General features: G+C 45.0%; 1 protein-coding gene and 1 non-coding gene across 2 annotated transcripts in view; one reads left to right on the top strand and one right to left on the bottom strand.

Annotated features, from left to right (window-relative positions):
- The window catches only part of pex7 (peroxisomal biogenesis factor 7), a 134,802-nt gene extending 110,263 nt beyond the window's left edge, over positions 1–24,539 (bottom strand). The window contains exons 1-3 of the mRNA XM_038799444.1: positions 24,234–24,539; positions 3,522–3,579; positions 2,653–2,803 (exon numbers count right to left, since the gene is read on the bottom strand). Coding sequence (XP_038655372.1) covers positions 2,653–2,803; positions 3,522–3,579; positions 24,234–24,357 — 333 coding nt within the window. The 5' untranslated portion in view covers positions 24,358–24,539. The remainder of the gene's footprint in view (positions 1–2,652; positions 2,804–3,521; positions 3,580–24,233) is intronic.
- LOC119968067 lies at positions 1,382–1,490 on the top strand. The gene has a single exon (XR_005461100.1). It is a non-coding gene; the product is annotated as a U6 spliceosomal RNA (small nuclear RNA).
- Positions 24,540–25,053: the final 514 nt, after the last annotated feature.

Genomic DNA, 25,053 nt, shown 5'->3' with positions numbered 1-25,053 from the left:
CTCATTATTACAGCAGTCACAGGCAGGCAAGTTCTTGGATAATAATGCCTATGTTCACTCGTTCTCATCGTCTTGTCGTAAATTGATGATACATCATACGTGGTTTGCAGGACCCCTCCCACAACGCTCATTCCCTCAAAGTGTCAGTTCATCTTCGCCCTTGTGAGGTGCGCTCTATACTGACGTTCAATTGAATTAGCCCCAACCTCGCTCACGAAGTTGAGGCGTTCACCCTCTGGAGCACCTCACACCACAAACTGTTTTCCATAACCTCCCCCAACTCTTCCTCCCACTTGGCTTTAATCCCCTCCATGGACACGCCATCGACATGCCATCCTCCCCCAAAATCCTCCCTTCGATCGCCGACACCTTCACCTTCTCCATTTCCCCTGCCATCAATACCTCTTCCAACAATGAGGGGGTCGGCGCAATCAGGAACCTTTGAACCTCCTTCCTAGCAAAGTCTCGGAGTTGCAGTTACCTAAACCCTTCCCCTTGCCCCAGTCCATACTTCTCCCCCAACTCTTCCAACCTCGCAAAACGTCCTCCTAAGAACAGGTCTATTAATTCCCTGATCCCCCCTTTTCTCCCATTTCCGAAATCTCCCATCTAGCCTCTCCAGCTCAAACATGTGATTCCCCCTGAACTGCATCTCCCCTGATCCAGCCCCTAGCTTAAGGTGCTGCCTCAACTGCCTCCAAGTCTTCAGTGTTGCCACCACCACTGAACTCCCAGAGTTTTGCCCGGGGCTATTGGGTGCGGCGCCGTTGCCAGATCCCTCAACACGGAACACCATACAGACCCCCCTCCATTCTAACTCCCCTCTCCCCCCCCTCCCCTCCCACCCTAAATCTAAGTAAATTTAAGATGATGTGCTTTCTTTCTCTCAAATTCTTATCGCATGATGGCATTAACACTTCTTTATCGGTCTGATTCATACTAGGTTTTGTTAAACCAATTCAAAAATGTCCTGATTGGGTAAACTGAAAATCTACTGAATTTCCAAAGGCAATTGCTTTACCGTGTTCCAAGTCCAATTTTATTTGTGCCTTTTTCATGGATCGCTTGATCAGTTGCAAAGGTATCACACTCTGTACGGTACAACATCCGAATTAATAACATGGCTGACTCCAACTATTCTACATGCAATCATCACTCTTTTCAGCGACGTTAATGTATTGTCATCCCCAAACCTGAAATAATTAGAACTTTCATATATCTTGACCTTCTTCAATTCTTACTACTTAGGTAAACCGGAAAATCGCGCCCAAAGAATTCAATTCCAAAGAGGATGCAGGAGCAGAAGGACCTGGGCATATATGTGCACAGGTCAGTGAAAGTGGCAGAACAGGTTGAGAGAGCAGTTAACAAAGCATACGGCGTGCTCGCTTCAGCAGCACATATACTAAAATTGGAACGATACAGAGAAGATTAGCATGGCCCCTGCGCAAGGATGACATGCAAATAAAGCATACGGCAACCATGGCTTTATAAATTGGGACAAAGGGTACAAAAGCAAGGAAGCTGTGTTAAACTTGTATAAAATACTTGTTCAGTATCAACTGGAGTACTTTGTGCCATTCATCAGGGAGAATGTGAAGGCAGTAGCGAGAGTGCAGAAAAGATTTGTGGGAATGGTTTCAGGGATGAGAAACTTGGTACATAGATACAGTGGAGAAGCTGGGACTGTTCTCGTTGAAGAGAAAGCAGAGGGGAAATTTAACACGGGTGTGCAAACTCTTGAAAGACTGGACAGGGTGGAAAGGGAGAAACTGTTCCCATTGGTGTAAGAATTGAAAATTAGGTGACACTAGATTTAAGGTAATTGGAAAAAGCAGCAATGGTGACATGAAGAAAACGTTTTATTCCGCAGCAAGTGGTTTGGATTGGGAATGCACTACCTGACATTGTGGCGGGCCAATAAAAGCATTGAAAAGGGAATTGGATCATTATTTGAAACTTTAAAACATGCAAGGATTTAGGGAAAAGGAAAAGGAGCAGCGCTTGGCAAATTGCGCCTGTAGAGAGATCACACAGACGTGACAGGCTAAATGGCCTTATGTTCTGTAACCATTCTATGATACTAAATGGATTGCAATAGTCTCTTCTTAGGCTTGTTCTTTTTCAACCCCTTTCTTAGTTCTCTTGTGTCTCTTTTAAAAAAAATATTATTTAACCTGCTCTTTCCTTTCTTCTCTTGATTCCTCTTTCGATCTCTTTATCTCTTTTTAACTTCATTTAGTCTGCTCCTTTGCCGTTGTTGACAGTTTCTTTATTCTATTTATTAAATCCAGTTCCTTTGCTTCTTTATCCTATTATCGCATTCGGGTGATAGACAATTTAGCAAAATGTCACCACTAGGTCCCAGCTGTGACACTGACATCAGTACATTGTTAACAGCTCACATCCAGCAATTTTAAGCTCAAAATAGTTCAACGCCAATGCTGAGCTAAAATGTCCAAATAACATAATCCACAGCCAAGCCTGCAGCAATTATTGGCCTATTAAACCCTGACAAATAGCATAAAACTTTTAAATCGCAGGTTGAACTTTTTATAATCTTAAATCTCTTCAAATCAAATAAATTCCCCATGCAAAGTCTACTCACACTGGTAATTCACTAATTCAATTTTACGAGTAACTTTTTTTTACCTCTTGACTGTGTTCTTTGAAGACTTGGAGGGGACCAATAGGACTTGTGGTGTCCCAGAGCTGCACAGATCCATCGCCACTGCCAGTGACCAGGACATGTTCATTGTTCTCACTCCAGGTAACGTCAAAAAGGCTATCATTCCAGTCAAAACTAAACAAAAGAAAAACTTATTTAAAAGTAAGCCCTTTGCCTAATTTTCTGAAGAGGGTGCATAACGTCCAATACATGCTGGATAGCGAGGTATTACATTGCATGAAATCTAAGGATTAAATGGCAGCTCTAATTAAATAATTACTTTGCTCATTATTATGTCAGTAGCCATATTTTTATTATTAGAATCACAAATTATGTGTCAGAATCACAATATTAACAACTTAATTCTAAAAGGTGGGAAGAAGAATCTACGGCAATGAAGACTATCTAATTGATTAAATAACATTTTCATGTTTTACACAACTCAGAATCCCAATTTTAATCACCGTTTTACCTGCCAACATTCCAGAACTGTAGTTTTTTAAATAATAATCTTTATTGCCACAAGTTGGCTTACATTAACACTGCAGTGAAGTTCCTGTGAAAATCCCCTCGTCGCCACACTCCGGCGCCTGTTCGGGTACACAGAGGGAGAATTCAGAATGTCCAATTCACCTCATAAGCACGTCTTTTGGGAGTTGTGGGAGGAAACCGGAGCAGCCGGAGGAAACCCACGCAAAAACGGGGAGAACGTGCAGACTTTGCACAGACAGTGACCCAAGCAGGAATCGAACCTGGGACCCTGCGCTCTGAAGCGACAGTGCTAACCACTGTGCTACCGTGCTGGGCATTGATATTGAAGAAAACTGAAGAGCCCTTGTTCATTTCGCAGTACCTCCTGAAAGGGACAATTCCAGCTTCTGTCTGTTCCAGCACCACTAATGTTCCACAACCTGAAAAGTAGCACAAACAAAAGATGTCAAGCAATAAAAAAAATTTAAAAATCATTTCAGCAGTTACCCAATGTACAAGTTCCAAAAGACATTTGTTATTCAAACAGATTAATCTGTTCTCTTTCATTTCATCCACCCAGTTCCATATCACTAGTACTATTTTTTTTATTACCAGTACAGCACAAATTCACAGACAGCATAATCACAGGGCTTGGGAGCACATACCTGGGTAAGAAATACCTAAATTCAACATTGCAGAGATTATACACTGGACTACGCTTGCATTATATGGTAAGGCTATAACAAATTTGGTGTAATTCTTATAACTTATAGAGGCAGTAACAGAAAATTATCACAAGTTATTTTCTATTACAGAAAAATATAATATAGGTCAGTCAAGCACATTTTTAAATGGTTGCAGAATTCAATCCAATTTACCCAAGTCATCAGTATATCAGAGTCAAATCCATACCAAGAACCCTCAAAATAAGACTGCTATTCGCTGACCCCCTGAGTTGGGGAGGCGCAAAGGTGTTGGCTGTGTTTATGAGGGGCATGGGGGAATGGACCCGTGGATGTTTCTGCACTCGCAGGAGAGGGGTATTAGTTCTTTTTGGCAGTACACGATGTGTATTCGAGGATAGACTTTTTGTTATGGGTAAGGCTCTATTGGCAGGGATGAGAAAGGCAGAATATTCTGTGATTGTCATATTGAACTGTGCTCCACATTGGGTGCTTGTAGTCCTGGAGAAAGGGCCGGTACAGAGGCCCGCGTGGAGGCTGGACGTGTGGCTATTGGCCGACCCAAACCTTTGTACCAAAATGGGAAGGGTGATTGAGAACCTGTAGGATTTAATAGGAATGGAGAGGTGTCGCCATCAGTGGCGTGGGAAGCATCATAAGCAGTAGTGAGGGGCGAGGTCATCTAGTTTAAGGTTCAGGTGGACAGGAGGCAAGAGAGGAGCGGCAATGGGTGGTAGAGGACATTTTGGAGGTGAATGGAAGGTATGCGGAGGATCCAGCTCCAGATCTTCGGGTGAGAACGAAGGATCTGCAGGCGAGATTTGACGTTCTGTCCACGGGAAAGGCGATTTAGCAAAGAAGGTAGGCGAAGAGGGTTGTATACGAGTACGGGGAGAAGGTCAGCTGCTTGTTGGAGGGCCAATTGGCGGCGATATTGATTGCTCAGGTCCGGTACAGGACAGGGGAGTTGGTGGTGGCACTGGAGCAGGTGAATAAGGTTATTTGAAGAGTTTTATAATAATCTGTACAAGTTGGAGCCTCCGGAGGATACGTCAGACATGAGGGAGTTTCTGGGGTGGTTGGAGTTTCTGGGGTGGTTGGAGTATCTTGAGGTGGGAGAGTAGGAGAGGGCAGGGTTGGAGGAGCCTGTGGGGGTGGAGGAAGTGCAGGCGGCGATAGGAAAGATGCAGACGGGTAAGACACCGGGGTTGGGTGGCTTCCCAGTGGAGTTTTATAAGAAGTTTCTGGATAAGCTGGTGCTGTTGCTGGTGGAGACGTTCGAGGACGGGGTAGCGAAGGGGTACTACCGGGCACTATGGGACAGACATCCATTTCTCTGTTGGATAAGGACCCAGCAGAGTGTGGGTCGTACACGCCAATGTCGTTATTAGATGTGGATGCCAAGATTCTGACAAAGGTGTTGGCGCTTAGGTTGGAGGAGTGCCTCCTGAAGGTGATTGGGGAAGAGCAGATGGGGCTCATGAAGGGCAGGCAGTTGTCGTCTATATGCAGCATCTATTGAATGTGGTGCTTTCTCTGGCAGAAGGGCAGGAATTGGAGGTGGTGGTGGCCCTGGATGCAGAGAAGACATTTGATCGTGTGGAGTGGAGCCATTTGTTTGCGGTGTTGGAGGTGTTTGGGATTGGGCATACATTTGTGGCTTGGGTGAGACTGTTGTACAAGGACCTGATGGCGAGTGCGCGTACAAATTAGATGAATACAGGGTACTTTTCTCCGCACACGGAATGAAGCAGAGGTGTCCCATGTCCCCCATTCTGATCGCGCTGGCTATAGAGCCCTTGGTCATTGCGCTGAGGTGCTCGGATAAATGGAGGGGGAAGGGGAGGGTGAGGTGGAGCACGGGGTGTCCCTGTACGCTGCTGATCTGCTATTGTACATCTCCAACCTGGGCTCTTTAGTGTAGGAATAATGGAACTGCTTAAGAGATTTGGGGCTTTTTCAGGCCACAAGTTATATTTGGGAAAAAGCGAGTGTTTTCTGGTATCTTCTCCTGGGGCGGGAGTTGAAGTGGTATTTTAGGGATTTGGGAGTGCAGGTGGCTCTGAACTGGGCTCAGCTCCGTTAAGTTAAACTTCATGAGTTTGGTAGGCAGGGTTAAAGTGGATTTACTCAGATGGGACAGCCTTCCTTCTAACTAGAGAAAGGATTGGCCCACTCAAAGACAAAAGAGGGAATTTATGCGTGGACTCAGAGGAAATGGGTGAGATTCTTAATGAGTACTTTGCATCGGTATTCACCAGGGAGAGGGACATGACGGATGTTGAGGCTAGGGATGGATGTTTAAATACTCTCGGTCAAGTCGTCATATGAAAGGGGGAAGTTTTGGGTATTCTAAAAGGCATTAAGGTGGACAAGTCCCCAGGACCGGATGGGATCTATCCCAGGTTACTGAGGGAAGCGAGGGACGAAATAGCTGGGGCCTTAACAGATATCTTTGCAGCATCTTTGAGCACTGGTGAGGTCCTGGAGGACTGGAGAATTGCTAATGTTGTCCCTTTGTTTAAGAAGGGTAGCAGGGATAATCCAGGGAATTATAGACCTGTGAGCTTGACATCAGTGGTAGGCAAACTGTTGGAGAAGATACTGAGGGATAGGATCTATTCACATTTGGAAGAAAATAGACTTATCAGTGATAGGCAGCATGGTTTTGTGCAGGGAAGGTCATGTCTTACAAACCTAATTGAATTCTTTGAGGAAGTGACAAAGTTAATTGATGAGGGATGGGCTGTAGATGCCATATACATGGACTTCAGTAAGGCGTTTGATAAAGTTTCCCATGGCAGGTTGATGGAAAAAGTGAAGTCGTATGGGGTTCAGGGTGTACTAGCTAGATGGATAAAGAACTGGCTGGGAAACAGGAGACAGAGAGTAGTGGTGGAAGGGAGTGTTTCAAAATGGAGAAAGGTGACTAGTGGTGTTCCACAGAGATCCGTACTCGGATCACAAACTGTTGTTTGTGATATACATAAATGAGCTGGACGGAGGTATAGGTGGTCTGATCAGCAAGTTTGCAGATGATACTAAGATTGGTGGAGTTGCAGATAGCGAGGACGACTGTCAGAGAATACCGCAAAATAGAGATAGATTGGAGAGTTGGGCAGAGAAATGGCAGATGGAGTTCAATCCAGGCAAATGCGAGGTGATGCTTTTTGGAAGATCTAATTCAAGAGCGGACTATATGGTCAGTGGAAGAGTCCTGGGGAAAATTGATGTACAGAGAGATCTGGGAGTTCAGGTCCATAGTACCCTGAAGGTGGCAACGCAGGTTGATAGAGTGGTCAAGAAGGCATACAGCATGCTTGCCTTCATCGGACGGGGTATTGAGTACAAGAGTCGGCAGGTCATGTTACAGTTGCATAGGACTTTGGTTAGGCCACATTTGGAATACTGCGTGTAGTTCTGGTCGCCACATTACCAGAAAGATGTGGATGCTTTAGAGAGGGTGCAGAGGAGGTTCACCAGGATGTTGCCTGGTATGGAGGGTGCTAGCTATGAAGAAAGGTTGAGTAGATTAGGATTGTTTTCGTTGGAAAGACGGAGGTTGAGGGGGGACCTGATTGAGGTCTACAAAATTATGAGAGGTATGGACAAGGTGGATAGCAACAAGCTTTTTCCAAAAGTGGGGGTGTCAATTACAAGGGGTCACAATTTCAAGGTGAGGGGAGGAAAGTTTAAGGGATATGTGCGTGGAAAGTTTTTTACGCAGAGGGTGGTGGGTGCCTGGAACGCTTTGCCAGCGGAGGTGGCAGAGGCGGGCACAATAGCATGATTTAAGAGGCATCTAGACAGGTATATGAACGGGCGGGGAACAGAGGGAAGTAGATCCTTGGAAAATAGGCGACAGGTTTAGATAAAGGGTCTGGATCGGCACAGGCTGGGAGGGCCGAAGGGCCTGTTCCTGTGCTGTAATTTTTCTTTTTTTTCTTTGTTCCCTATCGTTGGCAAGCTGGGTACAGGCGGTTAAGATGAACATTTTGCCATGGTTTTTATTCTCGTTTCAGTGCCTGCTGGTCTTTTTGCCTCAAACGGTTTTTAGTGGGGTGAAGAAACTGATTTTGTAGGATTAGTAGGTCAGCGCTCCAGAGAGGGCGACAGTAGAGGGGGCTTGGCCCTTCCGAACGTGTTATAATATTACTCGGCGGTGAACGCACAGAAGGTGCTGGGCTGGTGTAGGGGGACGGAAGCTTTGTGGGTGAAGATGGAGGCAGCCTTTTGTAAGGGGTCAGGGTTGTAGGCGCTGGCAACAGCTCCGCTTCCATTTGCCCCCAGGGAGGTATTCGAGGAGTCCGGTGGTCGTGGCCATGCTGAAAATATTGAGGCAGTTTCAGCAGCACTTTCAGTTGAGGGCAAAGTTTGGGTGCCGCAAGGGGAAGGTTTCATACATGGAAGATAGGAGCAGGAGGAGACTTTTGCCCTTCGAGCCTGCTCCGCCATTCATCACGATCATGGCTGATCACCCAACTTAATAGCCTAATCCTGCTTTCTCCCCATAGCCTTTGATCCCATTCTCCCCAAGTGCTATATCCAGCCGCCTCTTGAATATATTCAAAGCTTTAGCATCACCTACTACCTGTGGTAATGAATTCCACGGGCACACCACTCTTTGTGTGAAGAAATGTCTCCTCATCTCTGTTCGAAATGGTTTACCCTGAATCCTCAGACTGTGACCGCTGGTTCTGGACACACCCATCATTGGTAACATCTTCCCTGTATCAACCCTGTCTAGTCCTGTTAGAATTTTATAAGTCTCTGTGAGATCCCCCCTCATTCTTCTGAACTCCAGCGAGAACAATCCTAACCTAGTCAATCGCTCCTCATATGACAGTCCCGCCATCCCTGGAATCAGTCTGGTAAACCTTCGCTGCATTCCCTCGAGAGCAAGAACATCCTTCCTCAGAAAAGAAGACCAAAACTGCACACAATATTCTAGGTGTGACCTCCCCAAGGCCCTGTATAATTGCAGCAACACAACCCTATACTCAAAACCTCTCGCAATGAAGGCCAACATACCATTAGCCTTCTTTACCGCCTGCTGCACCTACATGTTTATCTTCAGCAACTGGTGCACAAGGACATCCTGGTCCTGCTGCACACTCCCCTCTCCCAATTTACAACCATTTAGGTAGTAATCTGACTTCCTGTTTTTGCTTCCAAAGTGAATAACCTCACACTTATCCAAAATATACTGCATCAGCCATTGATTTTCGCACTCGCCCAACCTGTCCAGATCATGTTGTAGGATCCCTGCATCCTCGTCACAGTTCACCCTCCCACCCAACTTGGTATCATCCGCAAACTTTGAGATGTTACATTTTGTTCCCTCATCCAAATCATTCATATATATTGTGAATAGCTGGGGTCCTAGCACTGATCCCTGTGGCACCCCACGAGTTACTGCCTGCCAATTTGAAACAGACACATTAATTCCTACTCTCTGTTTCCTCTCTGCCAACCAGTTTTCTATCCACCTCAATACATTTCCCCCATCCGATGCATTTTAATTTTGCACAATGATCTCTTATGCGTTTCAGGTACATGCAGGTGTAGGATTTTGTGAACTTTCTGGTTGCACCGGCCTCCTCGTTGCTGGAAGGGGTATTGTCAGTAATGATGTTGGGAGGGGGGAGTTGTCTCGGCGATTTATGGGAGGATTTTGGAGGAGGATCGGGCATCTCTGGAGGGGGTTAAGGCCAAGTGGGAAGAGGAGCTGGGAATGGCACTGGAGGAGGAACTGTAGTGTGAGGTGTTGGTACGGGTGAATGCCTCAACCCCATGTGCAAAGCTAGGATTGATACAGCTAAATGTGGTGCACAGAGCGCCCTGACCAAGTTGAAGATGAGCCGGTTGTTTGAGGGGATGGAGGATATTTGTGAGCCGTGTGGAGGGGCCCAGCTAATCACGTACATATGATCTGGCCCTGCCCGAAGTTGGAGAGCTTTTGGGCGTCATTCTTCAGCACCATGTCAGCAATTTTATATGCGGACGTAGAACCCAATGCCCTTATTCGGGGTGTCGGACTTGCTGGAGTTACAGACAGGAGGGAGTGGCAGATGATTTAGCCTTAGCCACGTTGACCGCTCAACGGGAGGGTCTTGCTGGGATGGAGGTCAGCTTCCCTACCCTGTGCCTCGGTGTGGCTGGGGGATCTAATAGAATTTGTGTATTTGGAGAAGGTGAAATTTGCTCTTGGGGGGGGGGGGGGGGGGGGGGGGGGGATTTGTTTTATTTAGTGTTATTTTTAATCTGTCAATGTTGTATTATATATGTTTAATTGTTACAGTGTTAAAATGTGATAACTTGAAAAATCTTTTTCAAAAAGAGAAATAAGACTGCTGACTGGTATCTTTTTTTGCAGCTGCATGGCCGGAACAATTTAGACATCAAACCAAAAGGGACCATTCACTCTTCTCAACCAAGGATATAGCCATACCTGCCCAGCCATTCCTCCTAAGCCTCCACCCATGTGCACCTATTTTTAGTACGAAATGTTTCAGAGAGAAATCAGCATTAGCTATGAAGATAACCAAGATTGCTAAATGGTAATGGGATGGAATGGTATTCAACAGAATCATTAGTCATCCAGATATGATGGTGCTGCATCCATACTTCAATCATAGCCATTCAGAAAATAAACTCTATACTCACCCGACTCCGCAAAGTGAATTGAGGCAACTTGAATGTTCCATCCAATCTCACCTGCCTAGACAGATTTGGTTTTCGGCACAAGGGCCCAGAAACTCCTTTCTAGCAGCTCTGCCTTATGGCTTCAACTCTTGGAAATTATATCCTTCTCATTCCATTCTGCATGGTTGTATTTTGCCTCTTTTGTTTCTGCACCACACACTTTGCACTTCCTCCTTTCCAGCTTATCTCCGAGCAGACTATCATGTCAACTATCAGTGTCCACACTGAAGACTCTCAATTCCGGGGCCTTTCAAAGTTCACTGGGGGCCTGAAGTGTAATGGCCTCAAATCGGTATCTCAGCCAGTCCGTATAATGGACACACGGGTCCAGACAAAACTCCATTCCGCAATTCCACAACAAGTGTCTGCAGCACTTATTTAATTAGCTAAAGCGGACTGCCACTGAATTGTTAGCTTCCTTTCTCTCTTCACAGTCTTTGTTTTTCTGGAGAATGGCAACAATAGATTTCGGAAGAGAGCATCTGCTAGCGCATCATTAATAAAACAAAAATCAATTAAAAATGCATGCCGGGTAAGATTAAATGGCACTCCAGTCAGTAAAGGCAGTTGCTATTCTGCCGTGGCCATGGTTTACAAAAGGCTTCATCGTCACACGAGTCTATACGAGTGATTCAAACATAGGCAAATTGGTGGAGAGGATTTTTCTGCTGATGTTTCATATCAGATTTTACCAGCCCAGGAGCAGATCCACCATGAGGTCCTCTGATCTGCTCAAACCAAGAATATAGGGAGAGAAATTAAGAATTCCAGAAGAAACTGGAATAAAATGATCAGGCACCCTGTAGTTTGAGCTTCAGGAATTCCCCCAATTAACTGGCAAATTAGTTGACATTGTATGACATAGTGCAACAAATTAGACACAACCACTGGAGACACATTAGTCTTTTCATTCGTGGTGAGACACCTTTTTGAAGTGCTGAAGGTCATGCGATGCAGGTACGCCCACAGTGCTGCTAGGAAGGGCGTTCCAGGATTCTGTCACAGCGACAGTGAAGGAATACTGACATAGTTCCAAGTCAGGATGGTGAGAGGCTTGATGGGGAACTTGCAGGTGGTGGTGTCCCCATGCATCTGCTGCCCTTGTCCTTCCCGGTGGGAGAGGTTGCGGGTCTGGAAGATGCTCTCAAAGGAGCCTTGGTGAGTTACTGCAGAGCATCCTGTATGATGGTAGACACTGCTGTCACTGTGTACAGGTAATAGAGGGAATAAATGCTGAAGATGCTGGTTGGAGTGTAAATCAAGAGGGCTGCTTTGCTGGATGGTGTTGAGCTTCTTGAGTGTTGTTGGGGCTGCACTCATCCAGGCAAGTGGAGAGTATTCAATTACACTACTGACTTGTGCTTTGTAGATGATGGGCAAGTTTGTGGAATCAGCAGATGAGCACTATCTGCAGAATTCCCATCCTCTGACCTGCTCTTGTAACAACAGTATTAGTATGGCTGGTCCAGTTCAGTAGTAACCCCCAGGATGCTGGGGGATTCAACGGTGGTAATGTCATTGAATGTCATTGGGAGATAGGTAGAACCTCTCTTGTTGGAGATTGTCATAGCCTGGCACTTCTGTGGCGTGAATGTTACTTGCCACACATTTGTCCAAGTCTGAATGTTGTACAGGCCTTGTTGCATATAGGCAAACACTGCTTCAGTAGCTGAGGAGTTGCAAATGGAGCTGAACATTTGTGCAATCATCAGTGAACATTCCCATTTCTGGCCTTATGATGAAGGGAAGGTCATTGATGAAGCAGCTGAAGATTATTCGGCCAAGGACACAACCCTGAGGAACTCCTGCAATTATGTCTTGGGCCTGAGATGATTGACCTCCAACAACCATCTTCCTTGTTGTAGGTATGACTCCAACCAGTGAAGAACATACGAATTAGGAGCAGGCATAAGCTGTTCAGGTGCTCAAGCCAGATTTTCCTTAAAAAAAAATTAAGTGATATTCACCTACCTGCAGGGGGCTGGCGGGGGCCCGGAGTGCTTCTCGCAGATTTAGCTGCGGATACAGGCCCCCGCACTTCCGGTTCCGCGACTGCGCACGGCGGCGGCCTCCAGTGGTCGAGGCGAATGCGATGGACTTGGACCAACAAACAAGGTCCCACCGACCTGTTCCACACCGCTCCATCTAACCCGCCCGAGCGCCGCCCTGGCCGCCCATAAAGCCCTCCCCCCCCCCCCAGGGCGGCCGCAGACCGAGTTCACAGCTGCTGCGCGAGAGTCCCAACCGGCCATACGTGGTTAGAACCACGCCATCGGGAATTTGGGCGGTTAAGACCAGAGCATCGCTGGGAGGGCGTCTGGCAATGCCCCCCCCCCCCCCCCCCCCCCATGCCGTAAATCGTGTGCAAGCAATTTTCCGGGCACCGGAGAATCGCAGGAGCGGCACCGGGCCCATTTCAGGCGTAAAAGTAGATTCTCCGCACCCCCATGCCCAACATGATTTTGGCACAGAGCTGCGGAGAATCCAGCCCAATATCTGTAATTATCTACTCCCCAGGGAACCCTCTTAATATCAGCAAAATTCCATTGGCCCAACTTCAGAGGACAATTTCCATGAGTGGAATGAATTATGATCTTACTTTTACGATGTTTTAATTGCACTTTGGTCTCCAAAAAGAGACTTTCAAACCAGGACTTTAAAAACATGATTCAGCAGTAACAATCAAATCCAGGTTTTTAACCCTTACTGCACCAATTACATACATTACAATATAGCTGAAATTCCTACATTCATTACAGTGTGGCGTTTTGAAGTTCTCCCAGTATCTGCGTGGGTTTTCTCCAGGTGCTTCTGTTTCCCCCCACAGTTCAAAGATGTGCAGATTAGGTGGATTGGTCATGATTAATGTGCAGGGTTAGCCTTACATGGTGATGTACTCTTAGCTTTGTACTCTCTACCCCTTCCTGTCACAGTCTGTTAATCATTTCCCATATTAATACATTTCTCACTTGTCTTGTCTCTACTCTTTGATTTATTATATCTTCCCAAATTTGATCCATTCCCCCACTATTTAGCTTAAAACCGCCTCTACTTCCTTAGTTATGTGAATTGCTAGAACACCAGTCCTGCACGGTTCAGATGTAGACCGTTCCAACGGTACAGCTTCCACTTGTCTCAATACTGGTGCCCGTAGCCCATGAAGCAGAATCCACTTCTCCCACACCAATCCTTGAGCCATGCATTATTTCTTTAATCATATTTGTCCCATGCCAACTTGCATGCGGCTCAGGTAACAATCGAGAGATAACTTTGAGGTTCTGCTTCATAATATTGTGCATACTGACTGCGTAGCACTTCTTTCCTAGGGCTACCTATGTCATTGGTACCTAGATGGGCTGCGACAACTAGATCCACTCACTCCCACTGCAAGTTCCTCTCCAGCCCTCACCAGGTGTTGCAAATCCTGGCACCGGCCGGGCAGGCAACACAGCCTTTTGGATCCTCGCTCGTTGCTACAGAAGACAAAGTCAATCCCCCTCACTACATTTTTCCAGCTACCACCACATTCCTTTTTGTTCCTCGAATGGTTTTTGTACCATAGTCAGTTACGGTGTCATGGTCAGTCATTATCCAAACAAGCTGAGAGAACCTCAAGCCTTTGGACAACTTCAAAGGCCGAGGCTCCTGCACTCCTGTCCTTGTTCCCTTATCTGCCTGACTCGCTATCACACCCTCCTGTCCCTGACCACGACACCGCTGTAGCACGTGGGATCTCCTGGAAGCCAGTGTGATCCGGGGCAAACACATATGCAAATCAGAAGGCCCTGTCCTAAGGAGTGTGACCATCTTGTGGTACAAAGTATCCAGGTAACTTTATCCCCCTCCCTCCAGCTCAATGACTCTGAGTTGAAGCTCCTCGAGTTGCAAACACTTACTGTAGATATGTTTGCCGGGATCACACTGGCATCCAGGAGATCCCACATGCTACAGCTGTGTCACACCGCCTGCCCTGCCATCCTTAATGTGTCTTTATCAACTACAGAAATTATTTTATTCAATTATTTTCCTTTCCTAAATACATTTATTAATCATACCACCAATTTATATTTTTATTCAGTCTTCAGAATAGAATACGCCAAAACAACTCAATAGATACTCACCAAACAGCTAACTTTTTTCCTATAGTGGAGCAGCAACCAATTCCTTCAAATTGGAAAAGCTGGCAAAGGCAAAAGCAGAGGAACATCTACTTCCCCTCCTCACCTAACTCCCTTAATCACCCAACTCCAGGGTGAAATGTCTGTTTGTATATCTTTCTCAAACTAAGGAGCGAGCTCACCCCAGTGACAGATAGACTGGTTTCAGCTGTTTTCCTTAATTAACTAACTTCAGCTGCTCTTCAGTAGAGAAAAGCAAATTACTGCGGATGCTGGAATCCGAAATGAAAGAGGAAATGCTGGAAAATCTCAGCAGGTCTGGCAGCATCTGTCGGGAGAGAAAAGAGCTAATGTTTCGAGCCCGATGACTCTTTGTCAAAGCTTTGTCGGCTGCCCTGATGTCATGCAGTCACTAAGAGGATTAGATTCTCTCTAATTGGAGACGGCCATTGCTTGGCACTTGTGCGACACGAGTGCAACTTGCCACTTAACAGCCTAAACTTACAGCCGAGGTTTTTCTGTGGTGTAATGACCAGAATTGAAACTGAAATGTGGTCTGACCAGTGCATTGAAAATCCTAGCTAAGGCGGTCAACGAGACCCAAAACATCCCCCAAAAGATTGACATTGTGATCAACTGTTATGGACTCTCTCCCTTTGTATTTCTCAGCCTTTCTTATTGCATATAGAATCATAGAATCCCTACAGTGCAGAAGGCAGCCATTCGGCCCATCAAGTCTGCAAGTCTGTTATTGAGGAATTTTAAGGGGGGAGGGATGTGGTAGCACCACCCCTTCAAGGGGCGAGCCCTCACGGTCCACGTGACCGGATCGGGGCCTATCGCACAGGAGCTCTGCACACCCCGAAGTACAAAATAACTTACTTGGAAAGAACAAACTCACAATACTCCAGGCTGTAGACATTGCCAGAATACATGAAGCCATGATTACACAGATGAAGATGCTGACTACCCAAATGGCCAGTTTTCAATTAGGTCAACAGAAAGGCAGCAGGGTTGATGCAACGAGACAGCAACAAAATAATACACAGCGGACAGAGAGAAAGACGTGGAACAACTGTGGATGACCATGAGTGCAGACAGAAAGCAATGTCCTACATATGATCAAGCTGCGGCCCTTATGGTAAGCTCAATCAGACGGAAAAGATGTGCAGAACCAGGAAAGACAACAGTAAATTAATTATCAGAGATAGGGCAACAAAATGAATGTGAAGGAAAGGAAAACAACAACACCCATATGGAGGATGGCAATGGGTTTGAGTACATAAAAGACATAGGAACCATACAACTGCATTAAGTAAACAGGTACGAGAGTTCCCAGAGAAAATAAACTCACACACCATTCAGATCAGGAAGAGGTGAAAGAAAAGCAATGATAAATCTGATGGAGAAGATTGATACGAGAGTGCTGAGTAACATCTTTCCTAAAAATTTGGAAGAAAATAGACACCCATAGAAAGCTGTCCTGCAACCGAACAATGTCATGGTAACAGTACAAGGGGATGATGATTTGACAGATTGAAAAGACCCAAATCAGAGGGACAAACAAAGCAAAGGTGTCAATTGTTTTATGTCATTGAAACAGGTGGTGCTGCTATCCTGGGGTTGAGCAGTTCTGAAGAGCTGCAGATTATTTCAGTAAACTATGAGGTAAAGGAGGTGATACTGAGGGCTGAAGATAGTACCATTGAAAAGCACACTCCGATCAGATGCAAAGATCTGGCACATATATTTTGATGAGATGGTTAGATGCTTTAAAGTATCAGCTGATTTAATGATGAAAGTAGTGATTAATTCCCCCATACAAAGTGCCAATAGAACCAAAAGGAAAGCTTCAAAAGATGGAACAAAAAGATTGCTAGAATCACGTAGCCTATAGATTGGGTAAGTGACACGGTGCTGAGAGAGGAGCCACAAGGGTGGCTAAGAATTCACCGAGATCCCAAAGTTCCTAATCAAGTAATAAAGAAGGATCATTATCCTATCCCAACACTGGGAGACATCACACCAGCAGTGGCAGGGAAAATGTTTTCAATAAGCTTAATGTCAGAAATGGCAACTGGAACGTGAAGTTTGAGAGGAAGCTTCGGTGTTGGCTACATTCAACAGCCCCTTTATTCAATATAAATTCATGCACCTACCACTTAGCCTTAAAGTGACCCAGAATATATTTAAACAGAAAATAGACAAAACATATAGAGGATGTAAAGGAACAGTTGGCCTACCTGATGATATCCAGATCTATTGTGTGGACTGAAAATATCATGACTATCATCCACATGAATGTATGGAAAGCAGGAAAGTTGGGTCCAGTTGAAACAGACAGATATATTGTGAAGGTGACAGAATGCCAGTTGTTTGGATTGGTGCACGCCTGACTGAGTCAAGACGTCCATCTGAAACAGAGACTTTTATCCTTTAACTTTTCGTATTATTTTCTTTACACCTCTCTTTCCCCTGTGTATGTATATGATATATAGAGGGTGGGGTGGGTTGAAGAGGAGGGTTAAGAATTAGATAATAGTTAACCAGTTGTATTTAATTATAGTTATTGTTATTATCTCGTCAGTATCTCAAGGCTTCTCTGCAGATTTAGGAACCACCTTACAATCATAATAATCTTTATTATTGTCGCAAGTAGGCTTACATTAACACTGCAATGAAAATTCCCAACTCGCCACATTCCAGTACCTGTTCGGGTACACACAGAGATAATTCAGAATGCCCAAATTACCTAACAGCACGTCTTTCGGGACTTGTGGGAGGAAACCGGAGCACCCGGAGGAAATCCACACAGACACAGGGAGAACGTGCAGACTCCGCATAGACAGTGACCCAAACCTAGAATCAAACGTGGGACCCTGGAGCTGTGAAGCAACAATGCTAACCAAATTACCAGAAGGACATGGAAGCTTTGGAGAGAGTGCAAAGAAGGTTCACCAGAATGTTGCCCGGCCTCAAGGGTGTTGGCTATGATGAGGAGAGGTTGAATAAACTAGGATTGTTTTCACTGGAAAGGTGGAGGCTGAGGGCGACCTGATAGAGATCAACAAAATTACGAGAGGCATGACAGGGTGGACAGTCAGAGGCTTTTTCCAAGGGTGGAAATGTCAATTACAAGGGGGCACAGGTTCAAGGTGAGAGGGGGAGGATTTAAGGGAGATATATGCAGGATACATTTTTCACGCAGAGTGGTGGGTACCTGGAACACGTTGCCAGAGGATGTGGTGGAAGCAGGCACATTAGCAACATTTAAGAGGTATCTGGATGGGTACATGAATAGGGAGGAAATAGAGGGATACAGACCACGTAAGGGCATCATGATCGGCACAAGCTTGGAGGGCCAAAGGGCCTGTTCCTGTGTTGTACTTTCCTTTGTTCCTCTTAATAAAAATTGTGTTTAAATTTACAAACTGGACTCTGCTGCTGGATGAATATGGACTCTTTTCCTTGTCATTTTACTTACCGGCTTCTGCCTCAATGAAGTCTCAGCTTCACAAATTATTTTGCTGTGTTCTAGGTTTTCATGGATCATGTACAGCAATGTTTGTCCTCTCAACAACTCAGGTAGGGAAGTGGGATGCATGTTGAAGTGTTCATCTCCTCCTACCTATGCATAAGTGAGTTGTTATCTTACTCTATTTGGACTATGCGCTTTTATTTGCCTTGTACTTTCTAATATTGTGCACCTCTGGCAGTCAATTTTATGTTACCCTTGTGAGCTGTAGTCCTGAGTGGCAATAGGACAATGTCTGTATCTCTTTTTGCCTTCTTCTGAAACTTTCCTCTTGGGGAATGCGGTGATCAGGTGATAATTGTTGCAAAATCACTTTAAGAGATAATATGCTAATAAGTACTGAGGATGTAAATCATGCGACTTGCAAACATTGTTCAAAGTTGCCTATGATTTAAGTAGTAACAGGTGGTGTTATGAAGTTGCAGCTGTAATTTCCTGTTAAATGTAACTGACAAATTATCAGACTTGAAGGTGAATAAAGATATAGAATTTACAGTGCAGAAGGAGGCCATTCGGCCCATCGAGTCTGCACCAGCTCTGGGAAAGAGCACCCTACCCAAGTCCACACCTCCACCCTATCCCCATAATCCAGTAACCCCACCCAACACGAAGGGCAATTTTGGAAACTAAGGGCAATCCACCTAACCTGCACATCTTTGGACTGTGGGAGGAAACCGGAGCACCCGGAGGAAACCCACGCAGACACGGGGAGGATGTGCAGACTCCGCACAGACAGTGAGCCAAGCCGGGAATCGAACCTGGGACCCTGGAGCTGTGAAGCAATTGTGCTAACCACCATGCTACCGTGTTGCCCACGGTGCAAAGATGAGTGGCAGCTCAGAATATAAAGAATGGCAGAGCATGACGAAAAGGTTAACCCGGAGGAATAAATTAGAGTATGAGAGGAAGCTAGCTAGGAATTTTAAAACAGAGAGCACGATTTCGCCAAGTATTAAAGCAGCAAACGAGTAAGTAAAAAGTGTTGGTCCTCCGGTAGTTAGGAAATGGTCGATGAATGGAACGGATATTTTGTTTCCATATTTACTATAGAGGATAAAGGAAAAAACAGGAGCCAACTGAATGCCACATCTGAAATGAGAATCCGGCTCTCCAAAATCACCCCTGACATCAAGCGGTTTTGTGTGCATCAGAGGCAGCATCGACCTCACACTGAAGACGACATGAAGGTCAGCCTTCGGTAGTTAATATAATGTTTTATTGGTGTTATATGCATGGAGAAAAAGACTTATTTACATTTGATTTCAATATTTGCATCTATATCATGGCACAAACGGGGCGTCAAAATTGTGAGAATGTTTGGGGTTCCCTGATACTCTTGGCAGGACACTAGGAGTTCAGCAGCTGGAACACTAGGAAACCTGGCATTGAGGATACAAACAACATTTCAGTAATAGCTGCAAATCGGAGGTGAAGCGGAAAGAAGAACTTGATGAAATATAAATCATTAGTGAAGGGGCCTGAGCCAACTAATGGGGCTGAGCGCTGACAAGCCTTCGGATCCTGATGGATTTCATCCTCGGGTCTGAAAAGAGGTGTTGAATTAGATGCCCTGGTGTTAATTTTCCAAAACAGGATAGATTATGGAAAGGTTCAATCAGACTAGAAAGCAATGAAGACCCCTCTTTTCAAGAAGGGAAGATGCGGAGAACAGGGAATTCTAGACCCGTTAGCTTGATATCTGTCATGTTGAGGTTTAAAAATCAATCGTTAAAGAGATTATAGTGGTCATGTGGACAAGCTCAAGGTAATTAGGACAAGTAACATACTTTTATCAAAGTAAAATTATGTTTAACCAATTTACTGGAGCTCTTTGAAGGAATAACATATGCTGCGGATAGAAGTAAGTATGGACACTGACTATCCTTCCAGAAAGTATTTGATAAGGTGGCACATCAGATGTTATTGCAAAAATAAATATTTATGGTCCAGGGTATAAGATATTAGTCTGGCTTGAGTATTGGCTCGCTGGCATACATCAGAGTATGGTTAAATGGGCCTTTGTCTGATTGGTAGGATGTGGCGAGTGGAGTCCATCAGGGGTCTGTTCTGGGGCCTCAACCTTTCATAATTTACATCAATGACCGAGATAATTTAGCTAAAATCTTGTGCATGAGACACAATGTTAGTATGCAGGTGCTGCTTATAATCAAGAAGGCCAACAGAATGCAATCCTTTATTAAGGGAGGAATAAACATAAAAGTATGAATGTTATGATATAGTGATACAGGGCATTTGTGAGAACGCACGTCAAATACTGTGTGTAATGGAGAATGGAGCTATACTTATTAGATCTATCCATAATTAAACTGATTTACTCATGATACTGAGAGGCCTAGATAGAGTTGACATGGAGAGGATGTTTCCACTTGCAGGAAAATCTAGAACCAGAGGAAACAATTTCAGACTAAAGGGACGATCCTTTAAAGCAGAGATGAGGAGGAATCTCTTCAGCCAGAGGGTGGTGAATCTGTGGAACTCTTTGCCGCAGAAGGCTGTAGAGGCCAAATCACTGAGTGTCTTTAAGACAGAGATAGATAGGTTCTTGCTTAATAAGGAGGTTAGGGGTTATGGAGAGAAGGCAGGAGAATGAGAATGAGAAAAATATCAGTCATGATTGAATGGTGGAGCAGACTCGATGTGCCGAGTAGCCTAATTCTGCTCCTATGTCTTATGGTCTTATGGGTGACTAGTTATTGGGCAGCCAAAGACTTCAGGCTTTTTTGTAACGTAAATTTCAATTGTGTTGCGACTCTGGGTCAAGTGGGGTTGGAATTGACCACGCACTAGTCCAAGGTGTCGTAACAATAGATAATGAAGTACCATTCAGACTATGGCATTCTGTGGGAGCCAATTTATTTACACACGATCAAGCATATTATCTTAATTTCAGTCTGCTATTCAAGTTATTTAAAAGGGGAAAGATTTGAGAGTGACAACAATCATAGAACGTTTTATAGAATTTACAGTGCAGAAGGAGGCCATTCGGCCCTGGGAAAGGGCACCCAACCCAAGCCCCCTATCCACATCCACCCTATCCCCATAAGCCAATAATCCCACCCAACCTTTTTGGGCACTAAGGGTAATTTAGCAAGGCCAATCCACCTAACCTGCACATCTTTGGACTGTGGGAGGAAACCAGAGCACCCGGAGGAAACCCACGCAGACACGGGGAGAACGTGCAGACTCGCGCAGACAGTGACCTAAGCCGGGATTCGAACCTGGGACCTTGGAGTTGTGAAGCAACTGTGCTAACCACTATGCTACCGTGCTGCCCTGAGATAATCGTCTCAGTTGTGCAAGTTCTGTTAACTGGGCAAGGGTTTCCTGAAGGAATAACATGTGACACTGGAACCCAATTCACTTCCAGAGAATTTAAGAGATTTACTGTACTGTGTGGGTTCAACATCATCGCCTCATTGCACATAACATCACCAAGGGGACACAGATTTATAGAAAGATGGTTAAGAGAACCACCATGAAATGTCAAGAGACAAAAGAAGACCCAAACCTTGGCTTATTGTTATTCCGGTCTACACTTCTCAAGGCAGGCATGAAATTGCCTGCAGAGCTGTTGACTGGAAAAGATACAAGACAATTCTGCCAAGCAAGATATTTTCTCAAAGTGACCAGGAAGAAGTAAGACAACAATTCACTGATGCACAGGCAAAAAGAGGTTCACACTTGAGAAAGCTTGGTAAATCCCTGCCTGAGTTGCTGAACACAAACTGTACATGTACAGGATCCAATCTTGAAAATCTGGAACCCAGTAAAGTTGTTGGTGAAGCGGACACTCCAAGGTCAGACATCATAAAGACTGAAGCTGGTATGGAACAGAGTCCATATTCCACCTATAACTGAGTTGAAAAAGCAGAAACGATCATTCACAACACCAGCAACATCACTAACCAGCAAGGCAACATCAGCTGTATCGCCAACAAGCAGTGCAAGCTCATCAACGTCACCAGCAAGTGACACAACATTAGCAACATCAAGCCCAACTGCACCAGGGGCAACAACGCACAACATTGCCGGTGCAGCTTGCCAACTCACCACTAGAGTGATGAATGCCAAATCTATAAGATGGAAGCACAACATTCTAACTCGCAGGCGATACTGTGAGTAATATTTTGAGAAAAGAAAATAAATTAGAAAAAGCTATTAAGGAGTTCAGTTTATTTATAAAAGTTAATAGTTAATCTTCTTTAGTTCAGAAAAAAGTTCATTACTGCAGCAATTGCAATGAGATAGCAACATTTTATAAAGATTTTATACAGTTATATTCTGCATAAAGCACTAGGAACTAATTATTATACGAATATATATTCCAGGTTGGCATAGCCACTGTCCCATTGCAGTCATGTACCAGTAACAATGTCCCACCATCAGCCACCTGGACCACAAGGAATACACTGGACGAAGCTCCAATAAACTTCAATAAGCAAGAAACTTCAGAGAGTCATGAACACAGACCAGTCCATCACACGAACCTGCCTCCCATCCATTGACTCTATCTACAGCTCCCGCTGCCTGGGGAAAGCGGGCAGCAAAATCAAAGACCCTTCCCAGCGGGGTTATTCTCCCTTCTAACCTCATCCATCAGGCAAGATACAAAAGTCTGAGAACATGCTCTAACACAGGGGTGGGCAAACTTTTCCGTGCAAGGGCCACATTCAGAAATTCACAATTTTAAAGGGCCGCATAGTATATTAAGTAAAATAATTAATATTTAAAATAGCCAAAATAAAAGGTTTTTAAAGAAAAAAAAGCAATTAATTTTTATTAATTAATATTTTAAAGTAGAAACTTCACATGAAACACATGTTGTGCCGAGCAATGATCACCCTACTCAAGTCAACGTATCCACCCTATACCAGTAACCCAATAGCCCCCCCCTTAACATTAAAATTTTAAAAAAAAAATAATAATTTTAATTTTTTTTAATGAGTTGATCTTGGTGGGCCGCATAAAGACCTTTGGCGGGCCGCATGCGGCCCGTGGGCCATTGTTTGCCCACCCCTGCTCTAACAGATTCAAAACCAGCTTCTTCCCCGCTGTTACCAGACTCCTAAATAACCCTCTTATGGACTGACCTGATTAACACTACACCCCTGTATGCTTCACCCAATGCCATTTTTTATGTAGTTACATTGTGTACCTTGTGTTGCCCTATTATGTATTTATTTTATTTTATTTTCACGTACTCAATGATCTGTTGAGCTGCTCACAGAAAAATACTTTTCACTGTATCTCGGTACACGTAACAATAAACAAATCCAAATCCAAATATTTTTGAGTCTAACTTAGGGCAGCACGGAAGCACAGTGGCTTCACAGTACCAGTGTCCCAGGTTCGATTCCCCACTGGGTCAATGTCTGTCTGTGCACCGTCTCCCAGTGTCTGTGTGGGTTTGGAGGGACTATTGGGTTGTGCGGCTCGGGTGCAAGTGAGCGCTTAAAGTGGGTCGGTGCAGACTCGATGGGCCGAATGGCCTCCTTCAGCACTGTATGTATGTTCTGTATGTTTTATTGAAACAGATATACCAGTGTATTTCTCTCTTCATTTAATTAAAAAATTCACATAACTGCATTGCCAATGAGATGAAGCCTAGTTAGTGGTGCAGCTTATCATTGAATCCCGACAGTGCAGGAGTCTGCACCGACTCGGAATGTAGCTCAAAGTGCACTGTTTTCGTCCTTAATTGGCATGATGCCCAGCCGTCCTTTTAAATAAATTGTCTCTTGCTCCCCAATGCCTGAGTGTCCCTTAAATTTTATCCTCGACAGTTAATTGGTCACCCTGTGTGTTATGTAAAAGTTCAAAGAGAGTTCAAAAGGTGTTTTCTTCAGCAATGCATTATTATTCCATGTGCACTGGCCTGTCAAACGCCATTCCCTGACTTGATACCTGGTTTGAAAACGAAATCTTGTTATTATATGCTTGCCTCACTGAACTACGTTCCTGGTCACGACTGCTTTCAACATTTCCCTGATAGTGATACAGAATTTAAGACACGAACGAGCCCAGCACGGTACCTGCTATTCCATAATACTGGGAGGTAGCGCAAGCCAGTCTGGAGGGGAAATAAGGTGAGACCTCTACGGCGTAGCCGTGCCGTGCAGGCACCCGGAAGGTTTTAACCAAGGCGCTGTCCACCATTCTTACAATCAAGTAACATCCAGAGTGGAAAGTCAACCCCTTGACCCGCGGAAGGGGAGGAGGCTGCACCGCTGTGCTCCTGAGGCCGTGCGAACCCGGAAATGCCGTGGAACCGGGGCGCGCGGGTGGAACGTGAGCCCGGGGCCCGCGAGCGACGCGCGGGTGGAACGTGAGCCCGGGGCCCGCGAGCGGCGTGGGGTTGTTTGGGTTGCCTTTGCAGAAAGAAAACCGGATGGTGCCGGTTGATTAATTACTGCAAGCGGTACAGCTGGTACAGATTTTGCTCCAGTAAGGTCGTTTATTTCTACGCAAAAAAAGTGAAGTAGAAGTCAGCGAGACAAAACCAGCATAAAAATAAAAGCAAAATGCTGCAGATGCTGGAAATATTTAGCAGGCCTGACAGTAATCTGTGGGAAGCGACACCGAGTTAACGTTTCGAGTCGAAGTGATTTGCTCCAGATTTCTGAAGAACTCATGTTGGACAGGAATCGAGTGTTTATTTTAACCAGCTTTTGTTCGCGCCCCCGCCCGTTCCCACGTGCATCAAGTGTTGGAACATAGAACGATACAGCGCAGTACAGGCCCTTCGGCCCTCGATGTTGCACCGACATGGGAAGTCAAAAACTAAAGGCCATCTAACCTACACTATGCCATTATCATCCATATGCTTATCCAATAAACTTTTAAATGCCCTCA

The sequence above is a fragment of the Scyliorhinus canicula genome, chromosome 6, assembly GCF_902713615.1.
Source record: "Scyliorhinus canicula chromosome 6, sScyCan1.1, whole genome shotgun sequence".
Classification (NCBI taxonomy): Eukaryota; Metazoa; Chordata; class Chondrichthyes; order Carcharhiniformes; family Scyliorhinidae; genus Scyliorhinus; species Scyliorhinus canicula.
This window is presented reverse-complemented; position numbering and strand designations above follow the sequence as displayed.